We start from the raw sequence: 23,626 nt of genomic DNA on the forward strand, positions 1-23,626 counted from the left end.
GTTTTTTTTTTTGGTTTGGAGGGGCTCTTGAAACGCCACGTGTTGTTAATTTGGGGGAAAAACGCGGCTTCTCTCGTCCCGAAGCTCCTCCGGGGCCGCCGCCGCCCTCATGTCCTCTCAGAGTTGAGCCCTCCCTCCTCTCCCTTTTCCAAGGGCGTTTCCTCGTTATTTTTTTTGCCTTTTTCCCCCTTTTAAAACTCTAAAATCTCCCTGGGGATAACAGCTTCTAATCGTTCCGTGTCTTTTCTTCTTTGCTTCTAATTTCTTTTTTTTCAATTTTTTCCTTTTTTTTTTTGTGTCGTTATGCCCACCTCCCCTCCTCCCCCTCCTTTTATTTTTCCTTTCCCCGCTCCAGGTTTGGTTGGTCTTGAGAGACGCCGTCGCCTTTACCACGAGAGAAAAACAATACAAACAATACAAAATACAATACAAAACGCGAACAAAACAACAAAATATATATATATACAACAAAGAGGGGAAGGAAAAAACAGGTTTTCTCTCCCCCTTTGCCGTGAAGAGCCGCTGCAGCCTCTCCGTCCTTTGGACCGTCCTTGGAAGCCGTTCCAAACCCGAAGGAAACTGCCACTTTAAAAAACATACTTCCCTCTTCTTTCCCCCCAAAAAAACAAAGGCAAAGCCCACTTTTTTTTTTTAAACAAAAAAACCCAAGCAACTTTTTTTTTTTATTACTTTTTTTTGGTTTCTAGCTCGACCAATTTAGCTCGATCCACTCTTTCAGGGCTTTAGAAAACAAAGGAAAAAAAACCCTTTAAAAAAAAAAACCCAAATACCCGTCAAGCTGCAAAAAAAAAGTTGCTGCGTTTTTTTTAAAGCCATGACTAAAATCAAACGAATTTTTTGGCTGTAACACCACCTCCAAATGCCAAAATCCAAACCTTGAAGCGCTGTCGGCTGAGAAAAAAAATTGGATAGTAAGTGTTGAATTTTCAGCAGGCTCCCCCTTTAAAAAATACAAGAAAAAAACCCTTTAAAGAAACTGATTTATTTGTCACAAAGAGCAAAAAATACTGGGAGGAAGAGTCCCCCCCCCCCGTGTGCTTGAGGAGGACGTGGGCTGTGCCAAAAGGTGGTGAAAGCTGGAAATTTTGGGGGGGTTTCGGGAGAAAAAAGCGGTTTCGGAGGAGGAGGAGGGGTCCACGAGCAGCTCCCACGGTTTAAAAAACAAAAAAAAAATCCCCGCAAAAAAAAACCTCCCAAAAAAGCTGGAAAACGGGCCCCCCCCCCCGCGGCCCCCCCCAAAAAAACCCCCCCAAAAAAGTCGCGCGGTGGGGGAGATGGAATTTCGGGAATTCGGGGAATTCCGGGAATTTTCGGGGCATTCCCGGCCAGCAATCTGTACATAAAGATTGCAAAAAAAAGTAATAATAATGATAAGGGGGGGGAGAAGGGGAGGAAAAAAAAACCCCGAAAAAACCGCGCGGGGGGGGGGGTTTGGAAATTTCAAAAAAAAAGCTGATTTCTTTCCTATTTTTATTTTTTAGGTGCCATTTTAGGATTGTTTTTTGCGCTGAGAAACGTGGGGTGGGGGGGGGGGGGCCGCTTAAAGTCGGGGATGGGGTGGAAATTTTGGGACGGGGGGTGCGATTTGGGATGGGGGGGGTCGCAATCTAGCAATAAAGATTGCTAGGCAGGCTGAGCTTTTCCCAAATCCTGCTTTTTTTCCCTCAGAAAACCACTTTAAATCATTCCCCCCCCTTCCCTCAGAACCCTTCCTAGGGCAGCTCCAAAATGGCGCCCGCTCTTTGTTTTCCACAATCCGGACTTTTTTTTTTTTTTTTTTTCCTTAATTCCGCGGTTTTGGGGGTTTTTTATTACAGCTCCAACCCCCCCCCCCCCCCCTTTTCTTTTTTGTTACACCCCGTTTAATTTTGGGGGGGTTTAATCCCAATCCTGGTGGTTTTTAAGGGGTTTTTTGGGGGGGGGGGGGGATGTTTAACAGATTTCTCTTTGTCTCTTGTTTCTGTGTCCTCCCTCCCGCTTTAAAGCCCGCTAACCCCCCCCGAAATTCCTGAAAAATCCCTCAAAACCCCCCCAATTTGGGGCATTTTTCCCAGCTCTAAAATGGCGCCGAGGCCTCGCCGTTGATGCCCCTCCCACTGCGAGGCCCCCCCCTTAAAATTCCATTTTCCCCCCTTTTTTAGCCCCCCCCCCAAATCGCTCCTTTTCCCAAAATCCCTTTTTAACTCCCCCCTTCCATCCGCAGGACCCCCAAAATCCCCTTTTTTCGCCTTCTTTTTCACGGGATTTTTTTTTTTTTCTCTGTTGTCTTTTCTTGGTTTTTTTTTTTTTTTTTGGGGGGGGTTTGGGGAATTTGGGATTGGGGGGGGGGAGCAGTGTCCTCGAGCCTTTGATAACCTTGAATTTATCGTGACAGGGAAATGCTACCACTGGGCTTCACCCTCCCCTTTCCTCACACACACACCACCCAAAAAAAAAACAAAAAAAAACCAAAAAAATAGGAATTTTGGGAGGGAAAACACCCCCAAAACTCCGTTTTTTCCCGATTTTCAATGGTTTTGCCCCGTTTTTGCAGCTTAGGAAGCTTTACCTCAGCAAAGGGAGGGAACAGCCACAACCCGGGTAAGCAAAAAAATCCTTTTTTTTTTTTTATTTTTTGGGCTTTTAATTCCATTTCGTGGCCTTTGGATCCAGGGTTTTGAAAACGTCAAAATTCCCGAAATTCCCTTTTTTTCCCCCCCCCTCTTTCTTCCCTCTCCTGGTGCATGTGGCAGTCGGGAGTTGGGTTTTCCCCCCCCCCTCCTTTTTTTTTTTAACCAAAATTCAACAGATTTGGGTGAAAACCACCGAGATCCCTGATCCTTTCTGGTAATTGGGATTTTTTTGGGGAATAAACCCATTTATTTGGCATTAATTCCCCTCCAGATTCTGCTCTTTTCTCCCCAGTGGTAGCATTTCCTTTTGGGGGGTGGGGCATGGGCAGCTCCCCCCCCTCAATTTTGGGGTCCCCCTACAGATTTATCCCCCAATAAAACCTTTTTTGGGGGTAAAACAAGTCAAAAATGCTGTAAAAACCTAAATTTGGGGAGGGAGGGGTCAGCCCTTGACCCACCCAAGGCCCCTCCCTTCAAAAATGGGGTTTTCCCCCTTTTTTGGGGGGGTTTTGGGGCTTTTTGGGGACCCCCAGCCCCTTTTAGGGGGGGCTTTGCCTCTGTGGGACCCCCAAAAATGGGGGCAGAACCTCAAAAATCTTTTTGGGGAGGGGGCTTTGCCCCTCCCCCAGCAGTGGGACCCTTCCCACACTCATTTTTTTGGGGGGGGAGGGGGGGGCTAAAGGTTACAGTGAAAATTTGGGGTAAATCTCCAAATGTTGGGGTCCTCCCTCATTTTTTTGGGGGGGGTTGTGCTGATTTAACCTTTTCTTGTGTCTTTGCAGAGGGGTGGCTTTGCTGACACCCCCCCCCCCCAATTAATTCCTATAATTGGGGATTGTATCCTTTAATTAATTACCGTGGGGGAGGCATTTAACGAACCCCCAGCTCTGGGTGTTTCCCCCACCCCAAAAATTGAGATTTTAGGGGAGCTTTCACCCGAAAAATCGAGGTTTTGAGAGGTTTTAACCCCAAAAAAACCCGGCCAGCTCCTCCCCCTGCCCTCGTTAAGGAAACTGGGACATAATTAAGCTTTAATTAGTGGCGATTAATGATGTCAGAGCGTGAACCCCCTCACAGGAAGGGGGAGGGGCTGGGATTGGGGTCAATGAAGGGGGGGGGGGTTTGGCCTTAGTTAATGAGGTGTTAATTAATGGTTGGTTCATTAGAGGGTTTAATTATGGCCTGAGTTGGGGGGGACAGGGGGTGACACCCCGCAAATGTGGCTTCTCCTTAAGTGGCAGCTTGTTAATTAACCCCTGGTTAATTAAACTTGGGTGGGGGGGGGGGTTGAAAAGCCCCCCTTGACCTTTGTTCTGCTCGGTAATTAACAAAAAATTATTGAAATTATGGGGAAAACGGTTGGAAATAGCAGAATTTGTCTCATTTTCTAAATTAATGGGGTTAATTCACTTTTAAATTAAAAATTTGAGGGGGAGGGGCTCAGGCTTTGTTGCCCCCCCCCCCATGTGTGATCCCAAATCCTCCTCCCCAGTGTTAATATCTTAATTAATTATTAATCAATGAGGTCATTGGAATGGCATCAGAGGGGAGGGGGCCTGTGCCCCCCCCCCCCCCCAGTGTCCCTTGGGGGTCCCTGGGACCCCTTTTTGGAGACAATGTCCAGCTTTTGGGGTTGATTTCCCACTTTTGGGGTTGATTTCCCACTTTTGGGGTTGATTTCCCACTTTTGGGGTTGATTTCCCACTTTTGGGGTAGATTTCTTTCTTTTTAGCGTGGTTTTCCATCGTTTTAGGCTTGATTTGTTGCTTTTTGGGGGCTATTTCCAGCTTTTTGAGGGCCATTCCCTGCTTTTTAAAGCTGTTTTCTGTCTTTTAGGGGGCGATTTCCAGCTCTTTCAGGTTGATTTCCCCTTTTAAGTGGTGTTTTCCAGCTTTTTAGGGTTGATTTCCAGCTTTTGGGGGCAATTCCCTCCTTTTAAAGGTTGTTTTCCTCCTTATTAAAGTTGAGTTCCAGTTTTTTAGGGTTGATTGCCTCCTTTTGGTGTTGATTTCCAGCTTTTTAGGGTGGTTTTCCTCATTTTTGGGGCTGATTTACGTGTTTCCAGGGTTGTTTTCCAGCTTCTTGGGGTGGTGGTTAGCTTTTTGAGGCCTATTTCCAGCTTTTTGGGGTTGATTGCCTCCTTTTTAGGGTTGTTTCCAGTGTTTTGATGTGTTTTTCCAGCTTTTGGAGTTTATTTTCCCTCATTTTGAGATTGATTTCCTGCTTTTTAGGGTTGATTTTTTTTCCCCCAACTTTTCAGAGTTGTTTTTCCTCTTTTTTTGTGTTTGTTTCCCCCTTTTCCCCTTTTTTACAGTTAGTTTTCATCTTTTAGAGTCCATTTCCTGCTTTTTAGGGATGGTTTCCCCATTTTTGGGGTTGTTTTCCAGCTTTTGGAGGTTGATTCCCTCCTTTCTAGGCCCAATTTCCCCCTTTTTGGTGCCGATTTCCCCCGTTTTGCTCTCAGGACCCCACTCAGGTCTCATTTTACCACCAACATTTTAACGTGCCCTGAATTTAAGGGGTCTCCCCCCAATCCTAACCCCGTTTTTCCCATTTTTTCCCCCCTTTTTCCAGGCTGTTCCTGCCATGGGCTCCGGCCCCATCGACCCCAAGGAGCTCCTCAAGGGCCTCGATTGTTTCCTGGGCCGGGATGGGGAGGTCAAAACCATGGATGGCATCTCCAAAATATTCAGGTGAGACCCCCCAAAATGCCCTTTTTTAGGGCTCTAACATCCTTTTTTTTCCTTAATGAGCACTAATGAACGTTTGTTACCGTGAATTAGCCTCATGAAGGACTCCCAGAAGATGGTGAGTCGCTGCATTTACCTGAACATCCTCCTGCAGACCCGGGCCCAGGACATCCTGGCCAAGTAAGCACGTGGCAAAATGGGATTTTGGGGGGATTTGGGGTGGATTTGGGGTGGATCTGGGTGGATTCAGGGTTTTCCCGGCTGGCTCCAGATAGAATTCCCACTTTTTTCCCTCAGATTTATCCTGGCTGAGTAAGCACGTGGAAAAGTGGGATTTGGAGTGGGTTTTAGTTGGATTTGGATAGATTTCGATGGATTCAAGGTTTTCCTGGCTAAGTCTGGACAGAATTCCTACTTTTTCCCCCCCTCAAATTTATCCTGGAAAGTATGTACGCGTAAAAGTGGATTTTAGTTAGATTTGAGGGAATTTTTTTTTTTGATTTCTGCTGGAGTCAGGTAGATTTTGATGGATTCAAGGTTTTCTCAGCTGGATCCAGCCAGAATTCCCACTTTTTTCCCTCACATTCTTCCTGGCCAAGTAAACACATGGAAAAGTCAATTTTAGGTGGATTTTAGGTGGCTTTAGCTGGATTTTGAGCGAATTTGTTCAGGATTTGGGGTGGATTTGGGTGGATTTTGATGGATTCCAGGTTTTCCCAGCTGGATCCAGCCAGAATTCCCACTTTTTTCCCTCACATTCATCTTGGCCAAGCAAACACATGGAAAAGTCAATTTTAGGTGGATTTTAGGTGGCTTCAGCTGGATTTTGAGTGAATTTGTTCAGGATTTGGGTGGATTTGGATGGATTCCAGGTTTTCCTGACTGGATCCAGCCAAAATTCCCACTTTTTTGCCTCAGATTCATCCTGTCCAAGTAAACACGTGGAAAAGTCAATTTTAGGTGGATTTTAGGTGGCTTTAGCTGGATTTTGAGTGAATTTGTTCAGGATTTGGGGTGGATTTGGGTGGATTTGGATGGATTCCAGGTTTTCCTGACTGGATCCAGCCAGAATTCCCACTTTTTCCCCTCAGATTCATCCTGTCCAAGTAAACACGTGGAAAAGTCAATTTTAGGTGGATTTTAGGTGGCTTTAGCTGGATTTTGAGTGAATTTGTTCAGGATTTGGGGTGGATTTGGGTGGATTTGGATGGATTCCAGGTTTTCCTGACTGGATCCAGCCAGAATTCCCACTTTTTTGCCTCAGATTCATCCTGTCCAAGTAAACACGTGGAAAAGTCAATTTTAGGTGGATTTTAGGTGGCTTTAGCTGGATTTTGAGCGAATTTGTTCAGGATTTGGGGTGGATTTGGGTGGATTTGGATGGATTCCAGGTTTTCCTGACTGGATCCAGCCAAAATTCCCACTTTTTTGCCTCACATTGTTCCTGGCCAAGTAAACACATGGAAAAGTCAATTTTAGGTGGATTTTAGGTGGCTTTAGCTGGATTTTGAGCAGATTTGTTCAGGATTTGGGGTGGATTTGGGTGGATTTGGATGGATTCCAGGTTTTCCTGACTGGATCCAGCCAGAATTCCCACTTTTTTGCCTCAGATTCATCCTGTCCAAGTAAACACATGGAAAAGTCAATTTTAGGTGGATTTTAGGTGGCTTTAGCTGGATTTTGAGCGAATTTGTTCAGGATTTGGGGTGGATTTGGGTGGATTTGGATGGATTCCAGGTTTTCCTGACTGGATCCAGCCAAAATTCCCACTTTTTTGCCTCACATTGTTCCTGGCCAAGTAAACACATGGAAAAGTCAATTTTAGGTGGATTTTAGGTGGCTTTAGCTGGATTTTGAGCAGATTTGTTCAGGATTTGGGGTGGATTTGGGTGGATTTGGATGGATTCCAGGTTTTCCTGACTGGATCCAGCCAGAATTCCCACTTTTTCCCCTCAGATTCATCCTGTCCAAGTAAACACATGGAAAAGTCAATTTTAGGTGGATTTTAGGTGGCTTTAGCTGGATTTTGGGTGAATTTGTTCAGGATTTGGGGTGGATTTGGGTGGATTTGGATGGATTCCAGGTTTTCCTGACTGGATCCAGCCAAAATTCCCACTTTTTTGCCTCACATTGTTCCTGGCCAAGTAAACACATGGAAAAGTCAATTTTAGGTGGATTTTAGGTGGCTTTAGCTGGATTTTGAGCAGATTTGTTCAGGATTTGGGGTGGATTTGGGTGGATTTGGATGGATTCCAGGTTTTCCTGACTGGATCCAGCCAGAATTCCCACTTTTTCCCCTCAGATTCATCCTGTCCAAGTAAACACATGGAAAAGTCAATTTTAGGTGGATTTTAGGTGGCTTTAGCTGGATTTTGGGTGAATTTGTTCAGGATTTGTTCCGGATTTGGGTGGATTTTGATGGATTCCAGGTTTTCCCAGCCGGATCCAGACGCAATTCCCACTTTTTCCCCTCAGGTTCATCCGGATCGGGGGGTACAAGCTGCTCAACACGTGGCTGACGGGCTCCAAGGCCGCCAACAACGTCCCCTTCCTGCAGCAGCTGCTGCTCACCCTGCAGCACCTCCCGCTCACCGTCGACCACCTCAAGCAGGTCCGGGGGTGCTTTGGGGACACTCTGGTGGCACTTGGGGACCCCCCCAGGTGGCTTTTGGGGACCCTCAGGTGGCCTTGGTCACTCCTACAGTCGGTTTTGCCACTCCCCCGGTGGCTTTTTGTCTCCTTTGGGTCCCTTCAAGGGGGTTTGGGGACACTCAGGTGGCACCTGGGGACACCACGGGTGGCTTTTGGGGACTCCCAGAGTGGTTTTTGTCTCCTTTGGGTCCTCTCCTGGGTGGATTTTGTGTCCCTGGGGTGGTTTTTGTGTCCCTTTTTGTCCCCTCCTGACCCCTCATTTCCTTTGCAGAACAACACGGCCAAGCTGGTGAAGCAGCTCAGCAAGTCCAGCGATGATGAGGGTGAGCAGAGACCCCCTGAGACCTCCCCAAAATCCCCTCGAGACCCCCAAAACCTCCCTCAGACCCTCCAAATCCACCTGGAACCCTCCCAGAAAACCCCATAGACACTGAAAACCCTACTGAGACCCCTCAAAACCTCTCTCAGACTCCCCAAAACCCTCCTGAGACCCCCAAAATCCTCCTGAGAACCCCAAAACCTTCCTCCAACTCTCTCAAGCCCCTCTCAGACTCCCCAAAACCCTTCTGAGACCCCCAAAATCCTCCTGTGAACCCCAAAACCTTCCTCAAACTCTCTCAAACCCATCTCAGACTCCCCAAAACCCTCCTGAGACCCCCAAAATCCCCTTGAGAACCCCAAAACCTTCCTCCAACTCTCTCAAACCCATCTCAGACTCCCCAAAACCCTCCTGAGACCCCCAAAATCCTCCTGAGAACCCCAAAATATTCCTCAAACTCTCTCAAACCACTCTCAGACTCCCCAAAATCCTCCTGAGACCCCCAAAATCCCTTTGAGAACCCCAAAACCTTCCTCCAACTCTCTCAAACCTCTCTCAGACTCCCCAAAACCCTCCTGAGACCCCCAAAATCCCTTTGAGAACCCCAAAACCTTCCTCCAACTCTCTCAAACCCCTCTCAGACTCTCCAAAACCCTCCTGAGACCCCCAAAATTCTCCTGAGAACCCCAAAATTCCCTTGAGAACCCCAAAACCTTCCTCCAACTCTCTCAAACCCATCTCAGACTCCCCAAAACCCTTCTGAGACCCCCAAAATCCTCCTGAGGACCCCAAAACCTTCCTCCAACTCTCTCAAGCCCCTCTCAGACTCCCCAAAACCCTTCTGAGACCCCCAAAATCCTCCTGAGAACCCCAAAACCTTCCTCCAACTCTCTCAAACCCTTCTCAGACTCCCCAAAACCCTCCTGAGACCCCCAAAATCCCTTTGAGAACCCCAAAACCTTCCTCAAACTCTCTCAAACCCTTCTCAGACTCCCCAAAACCCTCCTGAGACCCCCAAAATCCCTTTGAGAACCCCAAAACCTTCCTCAAACTCTCTCAAACCTCTCTCAGACTCCCCAAAACCCTCCTAAGACTTCCAAAATCCCCCTGAGAACCCCAAAACCTTCCTCCAACCCCTTTCAGATCCCCCAAAATCCCCCTGACCACCCCAAACTCCTCTTCAGACCCCTCAAAACCTTCCCCAGATCCCCCAAAACTGCCCTTGGATCCTCCAAAAACCTTTCTCAGACCCCCCAAATTCCCTCTGTGTCACGTTCCCCAACCCCTGCTCGATCAACCATTGATTAATCGCAGTTTAATTAACGATTAATTATCAATTAACCCCTCAGAGCTTCGCCGCCTGGCCTCCATCCTCGTCAGCGACTGGATGGGGGTGATCCGCTCCCAGAGCAGCTCCCAACCCACAGGTGAGTCCCAAAATCCCCCACAATTCCCTCAAAATCCCCCCAAATTCCCCCAAAACCCCCTCACCCCCTTTCCTCCTGTCCTTTTCCCACCCCAGAACGGGATAAAAAAAAGAAGAAAGAGGAAAACAAAAGCAAAACGCCCGTCCCGGAGAAACCCCAGGAGGCCAAAAATGAGGCCAAAAGCGAAGAAATGCCTGAAAAAAAGAGGGAAAAACCCAAATCCCTGCGGACCACGGCCCCCAGCCACGCCAAGTTCCGCTCCACAGGTGCGAGAACACGAAATTTTGGGGGATTTGGGGCTGCTTTGGGGAATTTGGAGCTGTCTGGAGGAGGTTCGAGCTCTGTTCTTGGGCTTTCAGGCATTCGGGGCCATTTTAGGGTCGGTTTTAGATGCCTTTGGAGGATTTTTGGGGCTGTTTCGGGGATTTCTGACCCTTTTTCCCCTCAGGGCTGGAGCTGGAGACGCCGTCGCTGGCGCCGGTGAAGAAACTGAACTCGGCCTCGTCCGACAAGTACAGCCTGAAACCCGTCCCGGTCAAGAGGCAGAGGTGCGGATTTGGGGTCTCAGGGCTGGTTGGGGGCGATTTGGGGTAATTTTGGGGGTCTCAGGGCCATTTTGGGGAGTCTCAGGGCTGGTTGGGGGCGATTTGGGGTAATTTTGGGGGTCTCAGGGCCATTTTGGGGAGTCTCAGGGCTGGTTGGGGGCGATTTGGGGTAATTTTTGGGGCCTCAGGGCTATTTTGGGGAGTCTCCGAGCTGCTTTTGGGGGGATTTGGGGTAATTTTTGGGGCCTCAGGGCCATTTTGGGGAGTCTCCGAGCTGCTTTTGGGGGGGATTTGGGGTAATTTTGGGGGTCTCAGGGCCATTTTGGGGAGTCTCCGAGCTGCTTTTGGGGGGATTTGGGGTAATTTTGGGGGTCTCAGGGCCATTTTGGGGAGTCTCAGGGCTGGTTGGGGGCGATTTGGGGTAATTTTGGGGTCTCAGGGCCATTTTGGGGAGTCTCAGGGCTGTTTGGGGGGGATTTGGGGTAATTTTGGGTGTCTCAGGGCCATTTTGGGGAGTCTCAGGGCTGTTTGGGGGCGATTTGGGGTAATTTTTGAGGTCTCAGGGCCGTTTTTGGAAGTCTCCGAGCTGCTTTTGGGGGGGATTTGGGGCTGATTTGGAAGAACGTGGGAATTTTTGGGGGTGGGGGGCGATTTTGGGGGCAGGTTTTTTGGGGTGATTTTGGGGGCAATCTTGGGGGGGTTTTGGGGTGATTTTGGGGGGGTCCTGACCCTTTTTCCTCCCCCCCCAGCGCCCCGGCAGCCCCCGGGGAGGCTCCTCTGGCAGAGAAGAAATACAAACCCCTGAACACGGCCCCGAACGCGGCCAAGGAGATCAAAGTGAAGATCATCCCCCCCCAGCGTGAGTTTGGGGACGTTTTGGGGATTTTGGGGAATTTGGAGACACCTCGAGGGGGTTTGGGGACATCTGGGTGCCATTTTGGGGTGATTTTGGTGCCATTTTGGGGTGATTTTGGTGCCATTTTGGGTGATTTTGGTGCCATTTTGGGTTGATTTTGGTGCCATTTAGGGTTGATTTTGGTGCCATTTTGGGTGATTTTGGTGCCATTTTGGGGTGATTTTGGTGCCATTTTGGGGTTGATTTTGGTGCCATTTAGGGTTGATTTTGGTGCCATTTAGGGTTGATTTTGGTGCCATTTAGGGTTGATTTTGGTGCCATTTAGGGTTGATTTTGGTGCCATTTAGGGGTGATTTTGGTGCCATTTAGGGTGATTTTGGTGCCATTTAGGGTGATTTTGGTGCCATTTTGGGTGATTTTGGTGCCATTTTGGGTGATTTTGGCGCCATTTTGGGTGATTTTGGTGCCATTTAGGGTGATTTTGGCGCCATTTTGGGTGATTTTGGTGCCATTTAGGGTTGATTTTGGTGCCATTTGGGGTTGATTTTGGTGCCATTTAGGGGTGATTTTGGTACCATTTTGGGTGATTTTGGTGCCATTTTGGGGGTGATTTTGGTGCCATTTTGGGGTGATTTTGGTGCCATTTTGGGGTGATTTTGGTGCCATTTTGGGTGATTTTGGTGCCATTTTGGGGCCGTTTGGTGCTATTTTGGTGCCATTTTGGGGTGATTTTGGTGCCATTTTGGGGTGATTTTGGTGCCATTTTGGGGTTGATTTTGGTGCCATTTAGGGTTGATTTTGGTGCCATTTTGGGTTGATTTTGGTGCCATTTAGGGTTGATTTTGGTGCCATTTAGGGTTGATTTTGGTGCCATTTTGGGGTGATTTTGGTGCCATTTTGGGGTTGATTTTGGTGCCATTTAGGGTTGATTTTGGTGCCATTTTGGGGTGATTTTGGTGCCGTTTAGGGGTGATTTTGGTGCCATTTTGGGGTTGATTTTGGTGCCATTTTGGGGTGATTTTGGTGCCATTTTGGGTGATTTTGGTGCCATTTTTGGGTGATTTTGGTGACATTTAGGGTTGATTTTGGTGCCATTTTGGGGTTGATTTTGGTGCCATTTTGGGTGATTTTGGTGCCATTTTGGGTGATTTTGGTGCCATTTTGGGGTTGATTTTGGTGCCATTTTGGGTGATTTTGGTGCCATTTTGGGGTTGATTTTGGTGCCATTTTGGGGTTGATTTTGGTGCCATTTAGGGTGATTTTGGTGCCATTTTGGGGTTGATTTTGGTGCCATTTTGGGGTTGATTTTGGTGCCATTTTGGGGTGATTTTGGTGCCATTTAGGGGTGATTTTGGTGCCATTTAGGGGTGATTTTGGTGACATTTAGGGTCGATTTTGGTGCCATTTAGGGTTGATTTTGGTGCCATTTTGGGTGATTTTGGTGCCATTTAGGGTTGATTTTGGTGCCATTTTGGGTGATTTTGGTGCCATTTTGATTTGATTTTGGTGCCATTTAGGGTTGATTTTGGCGCCATTTAGGGTTGATTTTGGCGCCATTTAGGGGTGATTTTGGTGCCATTTGGGGTGATTTTGGTGCCATTTAGGGTTGATTTTGGCGCCATTTAGGGTTGATTTTGGTGCCGTTTGGGGTGATTTTGGTGTCATTTAGGGTTGATTTTGGTGCCGTTTCGGGTTTAGTTTTGGGGTTCTTTCAGGCTTGATTTTGGGGACAATTCAGGTGATATTTGGGACCTTTCCAGAGGGGATTTCTGGTGCCGTTTTGGGTTCCTTTTGGGAGCCATTGTTGAGGACAGTTTGGGTGGTTTTGGGTAATACCTGGATGTCATTTTGGGACCGATTTGAGGCCCATTTTAGGACTGATTTGGACCCAGTTTTGGGAACAATTTGAGACCGATTTGGGCCAGATTCTGGTCCCATTTTGGGACCCATCCGGGTGCGGTTTTGAGCGGTGCCTTAGGTGCCATTTTGGTGAATTTCAGAGCCATTTTGGGGCGGATTTGGGATGTTTCTTAGGGCAGATTTGGGCACCGTTTTGAGGCAGGTTTGGGACCCATTTTGGGAGTGGATTTGGGGTTTTTCGGTGACCCCCCTGTGCTCCCCCAGCCATGGAGGGCCTCGGGTTCCTGGACGCCCTGAACTCGGCGCCCGTCCCCGGCATCAAGATCAAGAAGAAGAAGAAGGTTCTGTCCCCGACGGCGGCCAAGGTGAGGGACCCTTTTGGGACTTTTTGGGGGCAATTTTGGGAAAGCTTTGGGAGCCATTTTAGGGATACTTTGAGTCCCTTTTTGGGGGCGCTTTGGGGGTTATTTTAGGGGCACTTTTGGGGGCTGTTTTGTGAAGATTTTGAAGCCTTATTTTTTTGGAACACTTTGGGGGTCATTTGGGGACCATTTTTGGGACCCTTTTGGGAGCACCTGGAGTCCTTTTTTGGGGACATTATGTTGCCTTTTAGGCACTATTTAGGTGCCATTTTGGGGACCATTTGGGGGCTATTTTGTGAAGATTTTGAAGCCTTATTTTTTTGGAACACTTTGGGGGTCATTTGGGGACCATTTGGGGACCATTTTTGGGATCCTTTTGGGAGCACTTGGAGTCTTTTTTTGGGGACATTATGTTGCCTTTTAGGCACTATTTAGGTGCCATTTTGGGGACCATTTGGGGGCCATTTCGAGGGATGTTTTGGAAGCCATTTTGGGAACACCTGGAGGACCGATCCGGGGACGCTGCAGATGCAGTTTTGAGAACGCTGTGAACCCATTTTTGGGGACATTTTGGTGGCCATTTTGGGGTGAATCCCCTCTGTTCTGACCCCCCCCTGTGCCTCCCCAGCCCAGCCCCTTCGAGGGGAAGCCGGCGCCGGAGCCCAGCACGGCCAAACCCTCGTCCCCGGAGCCGGCGGCCGCAGAGCCCATGGACACGGAGCGGCCGGGGACGCCCGTGCCGGCCATCGAGGTGCCCGAGCCCATGGACACAGGTACGGACTGGGGGGGCCGGGGGACACTTTGGGGGCTTTGGGGACAATTTGGAGGCATTTTGGGGGTGTTTGGGACAGTTTGGGAGGGACTGGGAACTGTTTGAGGACAGTTTGAGGAGATTTGGGGGCCGTTTTAGGAACACTTTGAGTCCCTCTTCTGGGACGGTTTGGGTGCCATTTTGAGAACGCTGCCAGTCCCTTTGTGGCAATGATCCAGGAGCCGTTTTGGTGTCACTTTGCCCCTTTTTGGGCACCATTTCAGCCCTCCCTGGGTGCCATTCTGGGGTCAAACCCCGCGGTTTTGGGATCCCCCTTTGCTGACCCCTCCTGTTTCCTGGTGTCCCCTCAGGCTCGTCGGAGGCAGGGGGTGACTCCAAGGCCACCGATGTCCCCTCAGAGGGTGGCTCAGGCCCGCGCAGGCCCCGCAAGAAGAAATCGGTGTCGTGGCCCGAGGAGGGGCGGCTGCGCGAGTACTTCTACTTCGAGCTCGACGAGACCGAGCGAGGTGAGCCTGGAATTCCCTGGAAAACCCCCAGAATTCCCTGGAAAACCCCCGGGTTTTCACCCAGGACTCCTTTGGATCCTTTGAGGGATCTCCGGGACAGTTTGGGGACCATTTTGGGATCATTTCAGGGTTATTTTGTGGGACTCTTTGAGGGCCGTTTTGCAAACTCGTCGGGTGCCATTTTGTGAACACCTCGGGCGCCATTTTGGAACTTTTCCAACCCGGACAAGCCGGAGCGAGACAACGCCAGGCCCTTCTCCCCTCAACTGATGCCAGATTTTCCCCTCACAGTGAACGTGAACAAGATCAAGGACTTTGGCGAGGCGGCCAAGCGGGAGATGCTGAAGGACCGGCACGCCTTCGAGACGGCGCGGCGCCTCAGCCACGACTCCATGGAGGAGAAGGTGCCCTGGGCCTACCCCAAGGCCCTGGAGCTGCCGGCGCCGCTCGTCATCCCCGGCAGCGGCAGCCGCGAGCGCTTCACGCAGGCCGAGCGCGTCAAGGGCATCCTGCAGGAGATCTTCCTCTCCAAGGAGAGGTGAGCGGGGATTCTGGGGGCGTTTCTCAGGAATTTGGGCTTGGGGGGTGTCACATCCCGGATCTCCTTTCGGAGCTGCTCGGGAACGGGGGATTCGCGGTGTTCTGAGCCCAAAATGTCAGGGGTTGGCGAGGGTGGTTTGGCGGCCATTTTGAGGAGACTCTGGGCGCCATTTTGTGAGGGCTTTAAGGGTTGTTTTTGGGACATTTTGGGGACATTTTGGGCACCATTTTGTGAGGGCTTTAGGAGCCACTTTGGGGGCCATTTTGGGGACACTTTGGGGGCCGTTTTGGGGACACTTTGGGTGCCATCTTGTGAGGGCTTTAAGGGCTGTTTTGGGGACACTTTGGGGCCCATTTTGGGGACACTTTGGGGGCTGTTTTGTGAGGGCTTTAAGGGCTGTTTTTGAGACACTTTAAGGACCGTTTTGTGAGGGCCATTTTGGGGGCCGTTTTGGGGACACTTTGGGGGCTGTTTTGGGGACACTTTGGGCGCCATTTTGTGAGGGCTTTAAGGGCCGTTTTTGGGACACTTTAGGGGCCGTTTGGAGACACTTCGGGCACCATTTTGTGAAGGCTTTAAGGGCTGTTTTGGGGACACTTTGGGGGCCATTTTGTGAGGGCTTTAAGGGCCATTTTAGGGACTCTTTGAGGGCCATTTTGGGGACAGTTTGGGGGCGATTTTGTGAGGGCTTTAAGGGCCATTTTGGGGACACTTTGGGGGCCGTTTTGGGAGCACATTGCGGGCCTTTTTGGGGGCCATTTTAGGAATACTTTCAAGTCCCTTTTTAGAGACGTTTTGGGTGCAGTTTTAGAAGCACTTTGGGGGCCATTTTGGGGACACTTTAGGCACCATTTTGTGAGGAATTTGGGGGCCATTTTGGGGTGATTTAAGCCCTCTCTTGGGGACGCTCTGAGTCTATATTTAGAAACACTTTTGGTGCCATTTTGGGAATTATTTCAGGGACATTTTAGATGCCTTTTTTGGCACTTGGAGCCTCTCTTTGGGGGGCGTTTTGGGATCCTTTTGTCCCTTTTCGGGGGACGCTTCAGGTGCTATTTTGGGACCATTCTGAGGGACACCCAAGCTCGTGGAGAATCCAATTTTTGAGGCACAGCCAGAACTGGAAAACCTCAACCTGGGAATGTGGGGTTGGAGGCCTTTGGGGCCCCAAATCCCTTGGGATCCCAGAAACCCCCTGACTTCCCCCCCCCCTTTTCCCCCCCTCAGCATTCCCGACAGCCCCCACGAGCCCGACCCGGAATCCTACGAGCCACTCCCACCCAAACTCATCCCCTTGGACGAGGTAAGCTCTTAAAAAACCCCAAAAAACCCCAAAAACCTAAAAAGAAACCCCAAAATGCCTTTCCTGACCCCTCATTTGTGCCCCCCCAGGACTGCTCGGGCGAGGACGGAGCGTATCCCGAGGGGCTGGATCCCGGGAATTCCGCGGCCTCCCCGGAGCCAGGGGCGGGGGCCAAGCTGCCCCCAGTCCTTGCCAACCTCATGGGCAGCGTCGGGGCCGGCAAGGGCCCCCCAGGACCCCCCCAAAACACCCCCATCAACATGCAGGAGATCCTCAGCTCCATCATGGTAACCCCCAAAACGGGCAGCCCCAAAATTTGGGGAGGGTACGGGGGGGTCACGAGTACCTGGGGGGGCCACAAAATGGGAGGGGTCAGCCCCATCGTGGGAATCCCAAAATTGGGGGGGGTGACCCCATCGTGGGAATCCCAAAATTGGGGGGGGTGACCCCATCGTGGGAAGCCCCAAAATTGGGGATTCATCAATTGAGGGGAGGGTTTAAATTTGAGGTCATCAATTGGGTTCCCATAATGGGAGCCCCAAAATTGGGATGGGAGGGGGGGGGGGCATAAATTTGGGATCTTGAGGGGAGTCAGACATCTGTCCCCCATTTTCCTCCTTTCTTTCTTCTTTTTTCCCCCCGTTTTCCCCATTTTTTGTCCATTTTTCCGTGTTTTTTCCCTGGTTTTTGTCCCTTTTTTGCCTGGTTTTTCCCTGGTTTTTCCCTGGTTTTTGCCTGTTTTTCCCTGGTTTTTGTCTGTTTTTTCCCTGTGTTTTCTCTGGTTTTTGCCTGTTTCTTGCTGTTTTTTCTCTGGTTTTTGTCTGGTTTTTGCCCGTTTTTCCCTGTTTTATGTCTCTTTTTTGCCCATTTTTCCTAGTGTTTTCCCTGTGTTTTCCCTGTTTTTTGTGCATTTCTTGCCTGTTTTCCCCCGTTTTTCCCCCATTTTTTCCGCCCTGTTTTTTCCCCCTGTTTTTCCCCGTTTTTCCCCCTGTTTTTCCCCCGTTTTTTCCCCCGTTTTCCCCCCATTTTTCTCCCAGTTTTTCTCCCGTTTCTTCCCGTTTTTCACCCATTTTTCTCCCAGTTTTTCTCCCAGTTTTTCTCCCAGTTTTTCTCCCAGTTTTTCTCCCCGTTTTTCCCCCGTTTCTCCCCGTTTTTCCCCAGTTTTTCTCCAGTTTTTCCCCGGTTTTTCCCCTGTTCTTTCCCCCGTTTTTCCCCCGTTTTCCCCCCATTTTTCCCCCATTTTTCTCCCCATTTTTCCCCCATTTTCCCCCATTTTCCCCCGTTTCCCCCCATCTTCCCCCCATTTTTCCCCCATTTTCCCCCGTTTCCCCCCATTTTTCTCACTTTTCCCCCCGTTTCTCCCCGCAGGGCGGCCCCAGCAGCCACAAGGCCGAGGAGCTGCTGAAGCAGCCGGACTATTCCGACAAAATCAAGCACCTGCTGGGCAACCTGCAGGCACAGCCGCCGGGGGGGCCCGGAGGAGGTGAGGGACCCCGGGGACACCTTGGGGACACCTTGGGGACACTTTGGGGACCCCCGGGGACACCTTGGGGACTCCTGGGGGCAGCTCTGGGCTGTGGCCCCGGGTGACCCCTGGGTGGCTTTGAGGGTCACCCCTTAACAGGGATGACCTTGGGGGGGGGTCCCTGAAATTTGGGGTGATTTGGGAGAAGTCCCTTGGAATCACCCTGAGGGGGGGGGGGGGTCCCGTTAATTGGGGTGACCTCAGAGCTGGGAGGGGGAGGGGAGGTCTGACAAATTTGGGGGATTTCTGTTAAATTCGAGTCCTTTGGGAAGTGACTTGTGGGGGGGTCCCTTCTCAGGACTGCCCCCTTCAATTGGGAGGGATTTGGGGGGGGTCCCCACCCTCCCTTGGAGTTATTTTGGGGTCCCCCTGACCTGTCCCCTCTTTTCTCTCCCCTGCCCCCCCCCTGCAGTTCCCCACGGGCTGCTGGGCCCCGGCCCCATGAACGGCTTCCCCCCGCCCAAGATGCAGCACTTCCCCCCGGGGGGGCCCATGCCGGGTAAGTGCCCCCTCCCCAAATTCCCAGCACCCCCCGAACCACCCAAAAAAACCCCCAAAACCTCCCTCTCTAACCCCGAATTTGTCGTCTCTTCTTCCCTCGCAGGCCCCCACGGCGGCGGCGGCGGCGGCGGGGGGGGGGGGGTCCCGGCCTCCCCCCGGGGCTCCCGGGGGGTCCCCGCCTGTTGGGCCCCCCCCCCCCTCAGCGCGGCGGCGATTTCTGGGGGGAGGGGCCTGACGGGGGCGGGGGAGGGGGAGGCCTCCGAGGGGGCCCCCCCGGCGGGGGAGGGGGAGGGGGAATGCGCGGGGGGGGCGGCGGGGGGGGGGCCCCCCCCTCCGTTCCACCGCCCCCCGCCCCGGGGGGGCCGCGGCGGCGCCGAGCCCCCCCCTCCCCCCCCTTACCGCTGCCGGGGCGGGGGGGGCAGGAGCGGGGGCCCCCCCCCCAATGGCGGCGGCGGCGGCGGGGGGGGGTCCCGGGGGGGCCCTCCCCCCCCCCCAGGCGGGCACGGCGAGCACGGCAGAGACCACCCCCCCCCCCCGGGGCCACGGCGGAGGCCACGGCGGAGGTAAATTGGGGGGGGGGGGCCTGGCTCTGGGGGGGGCCCGGCCCCGCTTGGGAGGGGCCCGTGGGTGCCCCCTCCCCACCCCCGCCGCCCCCGCCTTTCCTGCCCCGCTGGAGGGGAGGGGGCGGGGAGCCCCCCCCGCCCCCTCATCACCCCCCCCTGCAGCCCCTGGAGCCCCCCGGGCCTTGGGGGAGGGGCCCCGACTGGCGCAGACCCCCCATGGGGCTCTGAGCGGGGGGGGAGGGGCTGAGAGACCCCCTCCCCCATCCCCAAAATGGCGGCTGAGGGGCTGAGGGCAGTGGGGGGGGGGGAGACAGGAGAGACCCCCCCCCTTTAAATCTGCTTCTCCCCCCACGATGGCGGCGGGGCCGGGGGGGGGCAGCGAGGGAGCCCCCCCCCAAAATGGGGGTGATGGCGGTGAGGGACCCCCTCCCCCCAAAAAACGGCTGGGGGGGGGCAGTGAGAGACCCCTGACCACCCCCCCCCTCCCCAAAATGGCCCCAGGGCGGCACCGGACCCGTCCCCAAAAATGGGGCAGGGGGAGAGAGGGACTGCCCCGAAAAGGGGCAACGGCGGTGAGGGACCCCCACCCAAAATAACCGAGGGACCCTCCCAAATACGGGAAGGGACCCCCCCCCCCCCAAAAACGGCCCCAGGGACCCTCCAAAATGGCCAAGGGACCGCCCCCAAAATGGCTGGAGGGCAGCGAGGGACCCCCTCCCCCAAAACGGGCCCCGGGCAGCGAGGGACCCCCTCCCCTCCCCCCACAGCGTGGTGGGCTCCGAGCCCTGCCCCCCGCGGCGGCCATTGGCGGGAAGGGCCGCGGGGCATTCTGGGAGTTGTAGTTGTGTGAACGCCGGGGAAGCAAGGCATGCTGGGAGTTGGAGTTCGGTGCTGCTGAAGCGGCCGCGAGGCATGCTGGGAGGGAGCGGGGGTGTGGTAAGCCGGCCGCGAAGGCTGCTGGGAGTTGTAGTTCCGGACCTGTTGCGGCAGCAAGGGGCGCTGGGAGTTGTAGTTTGTCAGGTGGGAGGGGCGGCAGAGGATGCTGGGAGTTGAGACCGGCTCTAAACTGGAGGCCGCGAGGGCTGAGGGGAGTTCAAACCTGCTCTGGGAGAGGCCGCAGGGCATCCTGGGAGTTGTAGTTCAATCAGCTCGGGAAGCAAGGGATGCTGGGAGTTGTAGTTTGGCTCCCGGGGCATTCTGGGAGGGCCTAAACCCAGCCCTAACGAGGGCGCTGCGGCCAAAGCGCGGCTTTGATTTGGCAGCGCGGCATGCTGGGAGTTGTAGTTCTCTAAAGAGGGAGCAGTGAAGCATGATGGGAGTTGTAGTTCGCTCCCAGGACACCTAAAGCCGGCTCTAGGAAAGGCCCTGAGGCCTAACGGGGCCTAAACCCGGCTTTAACTCTTAAGCAAGCCATGCTGGGAGTTGTAGTTCCTCCAGCGGGGAACAGCAGAGGATGCTGGGAGTTGTAGTTCAGCTCCCGGAAGGGCCTAAAACCGGCCCTGAGGTGGCCACTGAGGCCTGGTGGGGCCTAAGCCTGGCTTTAATTTCCCGGGCGGGCATGCTGGGAGTTGTAGTTTGGGTTCAAAGCCGGCCTAAGCCCAGCCCAACGCAGGGCCCTGAGGCCTCGCAGGGCACAAACCCGGCTTTAATTCCGTTGCAAGGCATGCTGGGAGTTGTAGTTCTTACCCTTTGTTTTTGTGTGTGTGTGTGTGTGGCGCAAGGGCTGCTGGGAGTCGTAGTCCGGCTCTGCAGGGGGCAGCAGGGCATTCTGGGAGCTGTAGTTTCAGCGGTGGCGTGCAGAGGGGGGGCTCAGGGCCCCCCCCCCCCCCCAAAACCCGTGGGGCTCCCCCGCTGCCCCTCCCCCACCCTCCCCTCCCTTCCTCCTCCTCCTCCTCCTCCTCCTCCTCCTCCTCCTCCTCCTCCTCCTCCTCCTCCTCCTCCTGCAGCCGCTGCCGTGGGGCTGCTCTGGAGCCGTTTTGGGGCCGTTCAGGGCTTTTTTGGGGTCGGTTTGCGGCCCCCTCCCCTTTAACCCTCCCTAAACCCCCTCCCCATCCCGAAATTGCGTCGCTCGCTCTCCTCCCGGAGCATTTTGGGGCCCCCAAAATCCTCCTTAAGCCCCCCAAAACTGTGTGTGCCCCCAGCTCCCTCCAGAGCCGCCATTTTGGAGCCGGTCTGGGCCCTTTTGGGGCCATTTCGGGACCCTTTTGGGGTCAGGGGTTCATCCCCTTCCCCTTTAACCCCCCCAAAATCTTCCTTAAACCTCCCGAAAAAGCCGCCCCTGCTCCTCCTCCCGGAGCCGCCATTTTGGGGCTGGTCTGGGCCCGTTTCGGGGCCGCTCTGGGGCCACTTCAGAGCGATTTTGGGGCCGTTTTGGGGTCAGGGGTTCGCCCCCCTTTGCCTTCAACCCCACAGAATCCTCCTCACGTCCCCCAAAACCCCTCCAGGAGCCTCCCCCTTCCCGTCCTTCCTCCTCGCCCTCACGGAGCCGCCATTTTGAGGCCATCCCGCGTCTGCTCTGGGGCCGTTTTGGGGTCACTGAGGGGGATTTTGGGGTCAGGGGTTCATCCCCTTCCCCTTTAACCCCCCCCAAAATCCTCCTTGAACCCCCCAAAATCCTCCTTGGACCCCCCAAAATCCCATCCCCATCCTCCTCCTAGAGCCGCCATTTTGAGGCCGTCCCGAGGCCCTTTTGGGGCCGTTTTGGGGCCATTTTGGGGCCATTTTGGGGGTCAGGGGTTCACCCCCTTCCCTTTAACCCCCAAAATCCTCCTGGAAGCCCCCGAAGCCGTGTCCTTCATCCTCCTCCTCCTCCCCCCAGAGCCGCCATTTTGGGGCCGTCCCAGGCCCATTTTGAGGCTGTTCCAGCACCGTTGCGGAGCCGTTTTTGGGGCGATTTCGGGGCCGTTTTAGGGTTTTAGGGGTTCACCCCCTTCCCCTTTAACCCCCCCCCAAAATCCTCCTTAAACCACTCCAACCCTTCCCTTAAACCACCCTCCCCTCCCTTCCCCTCTTTTTAACCCTTTCCCACCCTTTTCCTCCCTCCTCTTCCCCCCGGAGCTGCCGGGGTCTCTCCGGGCCGGTTTTGGGGCCGTTTTTGGGGCCGTTTTGGGGCCGTTTTGGGGCCGGGGGCCGGCGCCTGACGCGCCCCCCCCCCCCTTTTGTCTCCCCCAGACATGTCGAGCCGCGCCGTGTGCCGCCACTTCATGCTCAAGGGCAGCTGCAGGTACGAGAACAACTGTGCCTTCTACCACCCCGGCGTCAACGGGCCCCCCCTGCCCTGAAACCCCCCAAAAAAAACCCAAAACACCCCAAAAAACACCCCGAGATCCCCCCCCCCAACAGCCCTAGCCCGGTTATGGCTTCTGTGAGGCCTCGGGAGAGCAAAAACGGGGGGAAAAAAAAAAGGGGGAAAAAGGGGAAAAAGAAGGGGTTTGGTGGTGGTGGTGATGATGATGATGATGGGGGGGGGGATTGGGGTTTTTGGGGGAGAATCGGGGGTTTTTGGGGGAGAAATTTGAATTTAGGGGGGGGGGAAACCCGCTCCTTTAAGGGGTGGAAATTGGAATTTTGGCCGAGTTTGTGGGGGGGGTGTTGTTGTTTTTTGGGGGAGGAAATGGAATTTAGGGGGAGAAATCAGAATTTTGGGGGGGTAACGCCTCTCGAAGGCGTGAGAATTGGAGTTTGTGGGGTGTGAGAGCCTCCCAAAAAGGTCCGAAATTGGGATTTACGGGGTGGAAATGGTCGTTTTTTGGGGGAAAAAATTGGGAATTTAGAGGGGAAACGCCTCTTCAAGGGGTGGAAATTGGAATTTTGGGGAGGAAATCCCTCCAAGGGAGAGGAATCGGTGTTTCTGGAGCGCGAGTTGGAATTTCTGGGGGGAAAACGTCCCCATGAGGGACAGAAATGGGAATTTTGGGGAGAAATCGTCACTTCTGGGGCAGAAATTGGAACTTGAGGGGTGGAAATTGGAATTTAGGGGGTGGGATTCCCTCCCCAGGGCCACAAATTCTCCCTCAGCAGTAAAAATTGTCATTTATGGGGTGCCAAGCCTATTTTTGGGGCAGAAATTCTCGATTTTGGGGTTTAACACAACCCCCCCCCCCCAACCCCCAGCTCAAAACTTGTCAATTTTAGGGCAAAAATCTTCAGGTTTGAGGCAAAGTTCTGCCCCCAGGGCTGGAAATCATCATTTTTGGGGCAGCAGTTCTCTTTTCTGGGGCAAAACCTTTCAATTTTGGTGGTGGGGTGGGGGGTGTTTAACCCCCCCCCTCCCCAGGGCTCAAAAATTTTGTATTTTGGGTCAAAATCTTCAATTTTTGGGGCCCGAATCCCCTCCCCAGGGCCTCCCCTCCCCCCCCCCCCCCCGGGGGTGTCCCTCCCCCTTTGAGGAGGGGCTGGACCCCCCCCCCAAAAGGGGACAACCCCCCAGGGGGTGGGGCGATAGCTATTAATGAATTATTAATGAGCTATTAATGAACTATTCATTAACCACCACCACCCCTCCCCCCTCCCCTCCCCCCGGGTCCGAATCTGCCCCATGTTGGGGGTGGGGGGAGGGGATGAGAAAATTT

General features: G+C 53.2%; 1 protein-coding gene across 1 annotated transcript; it reads left to right on the top strand.

Moving 5' to 3' along the window:
• Positions 1-327: 327 nt before the first annotated feature.
• On the top strand, positions 328-22,436 carry PPP1R10 (protein phosphatase 1 regulatory subunit 10). Its single transcript, XM_032094296.1, is given in 21 exon segments — positions 328-932; positions 5,208-5,326; positions 5,417-5,503; positions 7,799-7,934; positions 8,247-8,298; positions 9,644-9,721; positions 9,817-9,987; positions 10,170-10,269; positions 11,016-11,125; positions 13,247-13,347; positions 13,973-14,117; positions 14,467-14,622; positions 14,914-15,160; positions 16,391-16,466; positions 16,556-16,753; positions 17,835-17,949; positions 18,404-18,490; positions 18,596-18,779; positions 18,915-19,017; positions 19,019-19,055; positions 22,227-22,436. Coding segments are annotated over 20 exon segments (2,400 nt in total). The 5' UTR covers positions 328-932; positions 5,208-5,219; the 3' UTR covers positions 22,337-22,436.
• Positions 22,437-23,626: the final 1,190 nt, after the last annotated feature.

Source organism: Corvus moneduloides, chromosome 31 (genome assembly GCF_009650955.1).
Source record: "Corvus moneduloides isolate bCorMon1 chromosome 31, bCorMon1.pri, whole genome shotgun sequence".
Lineage (NCBI taxonomy): Eukaryota > Metazoa > Chordata > Aves > Passeriformes > Corvidae > Corvus > Corvus moneduloides.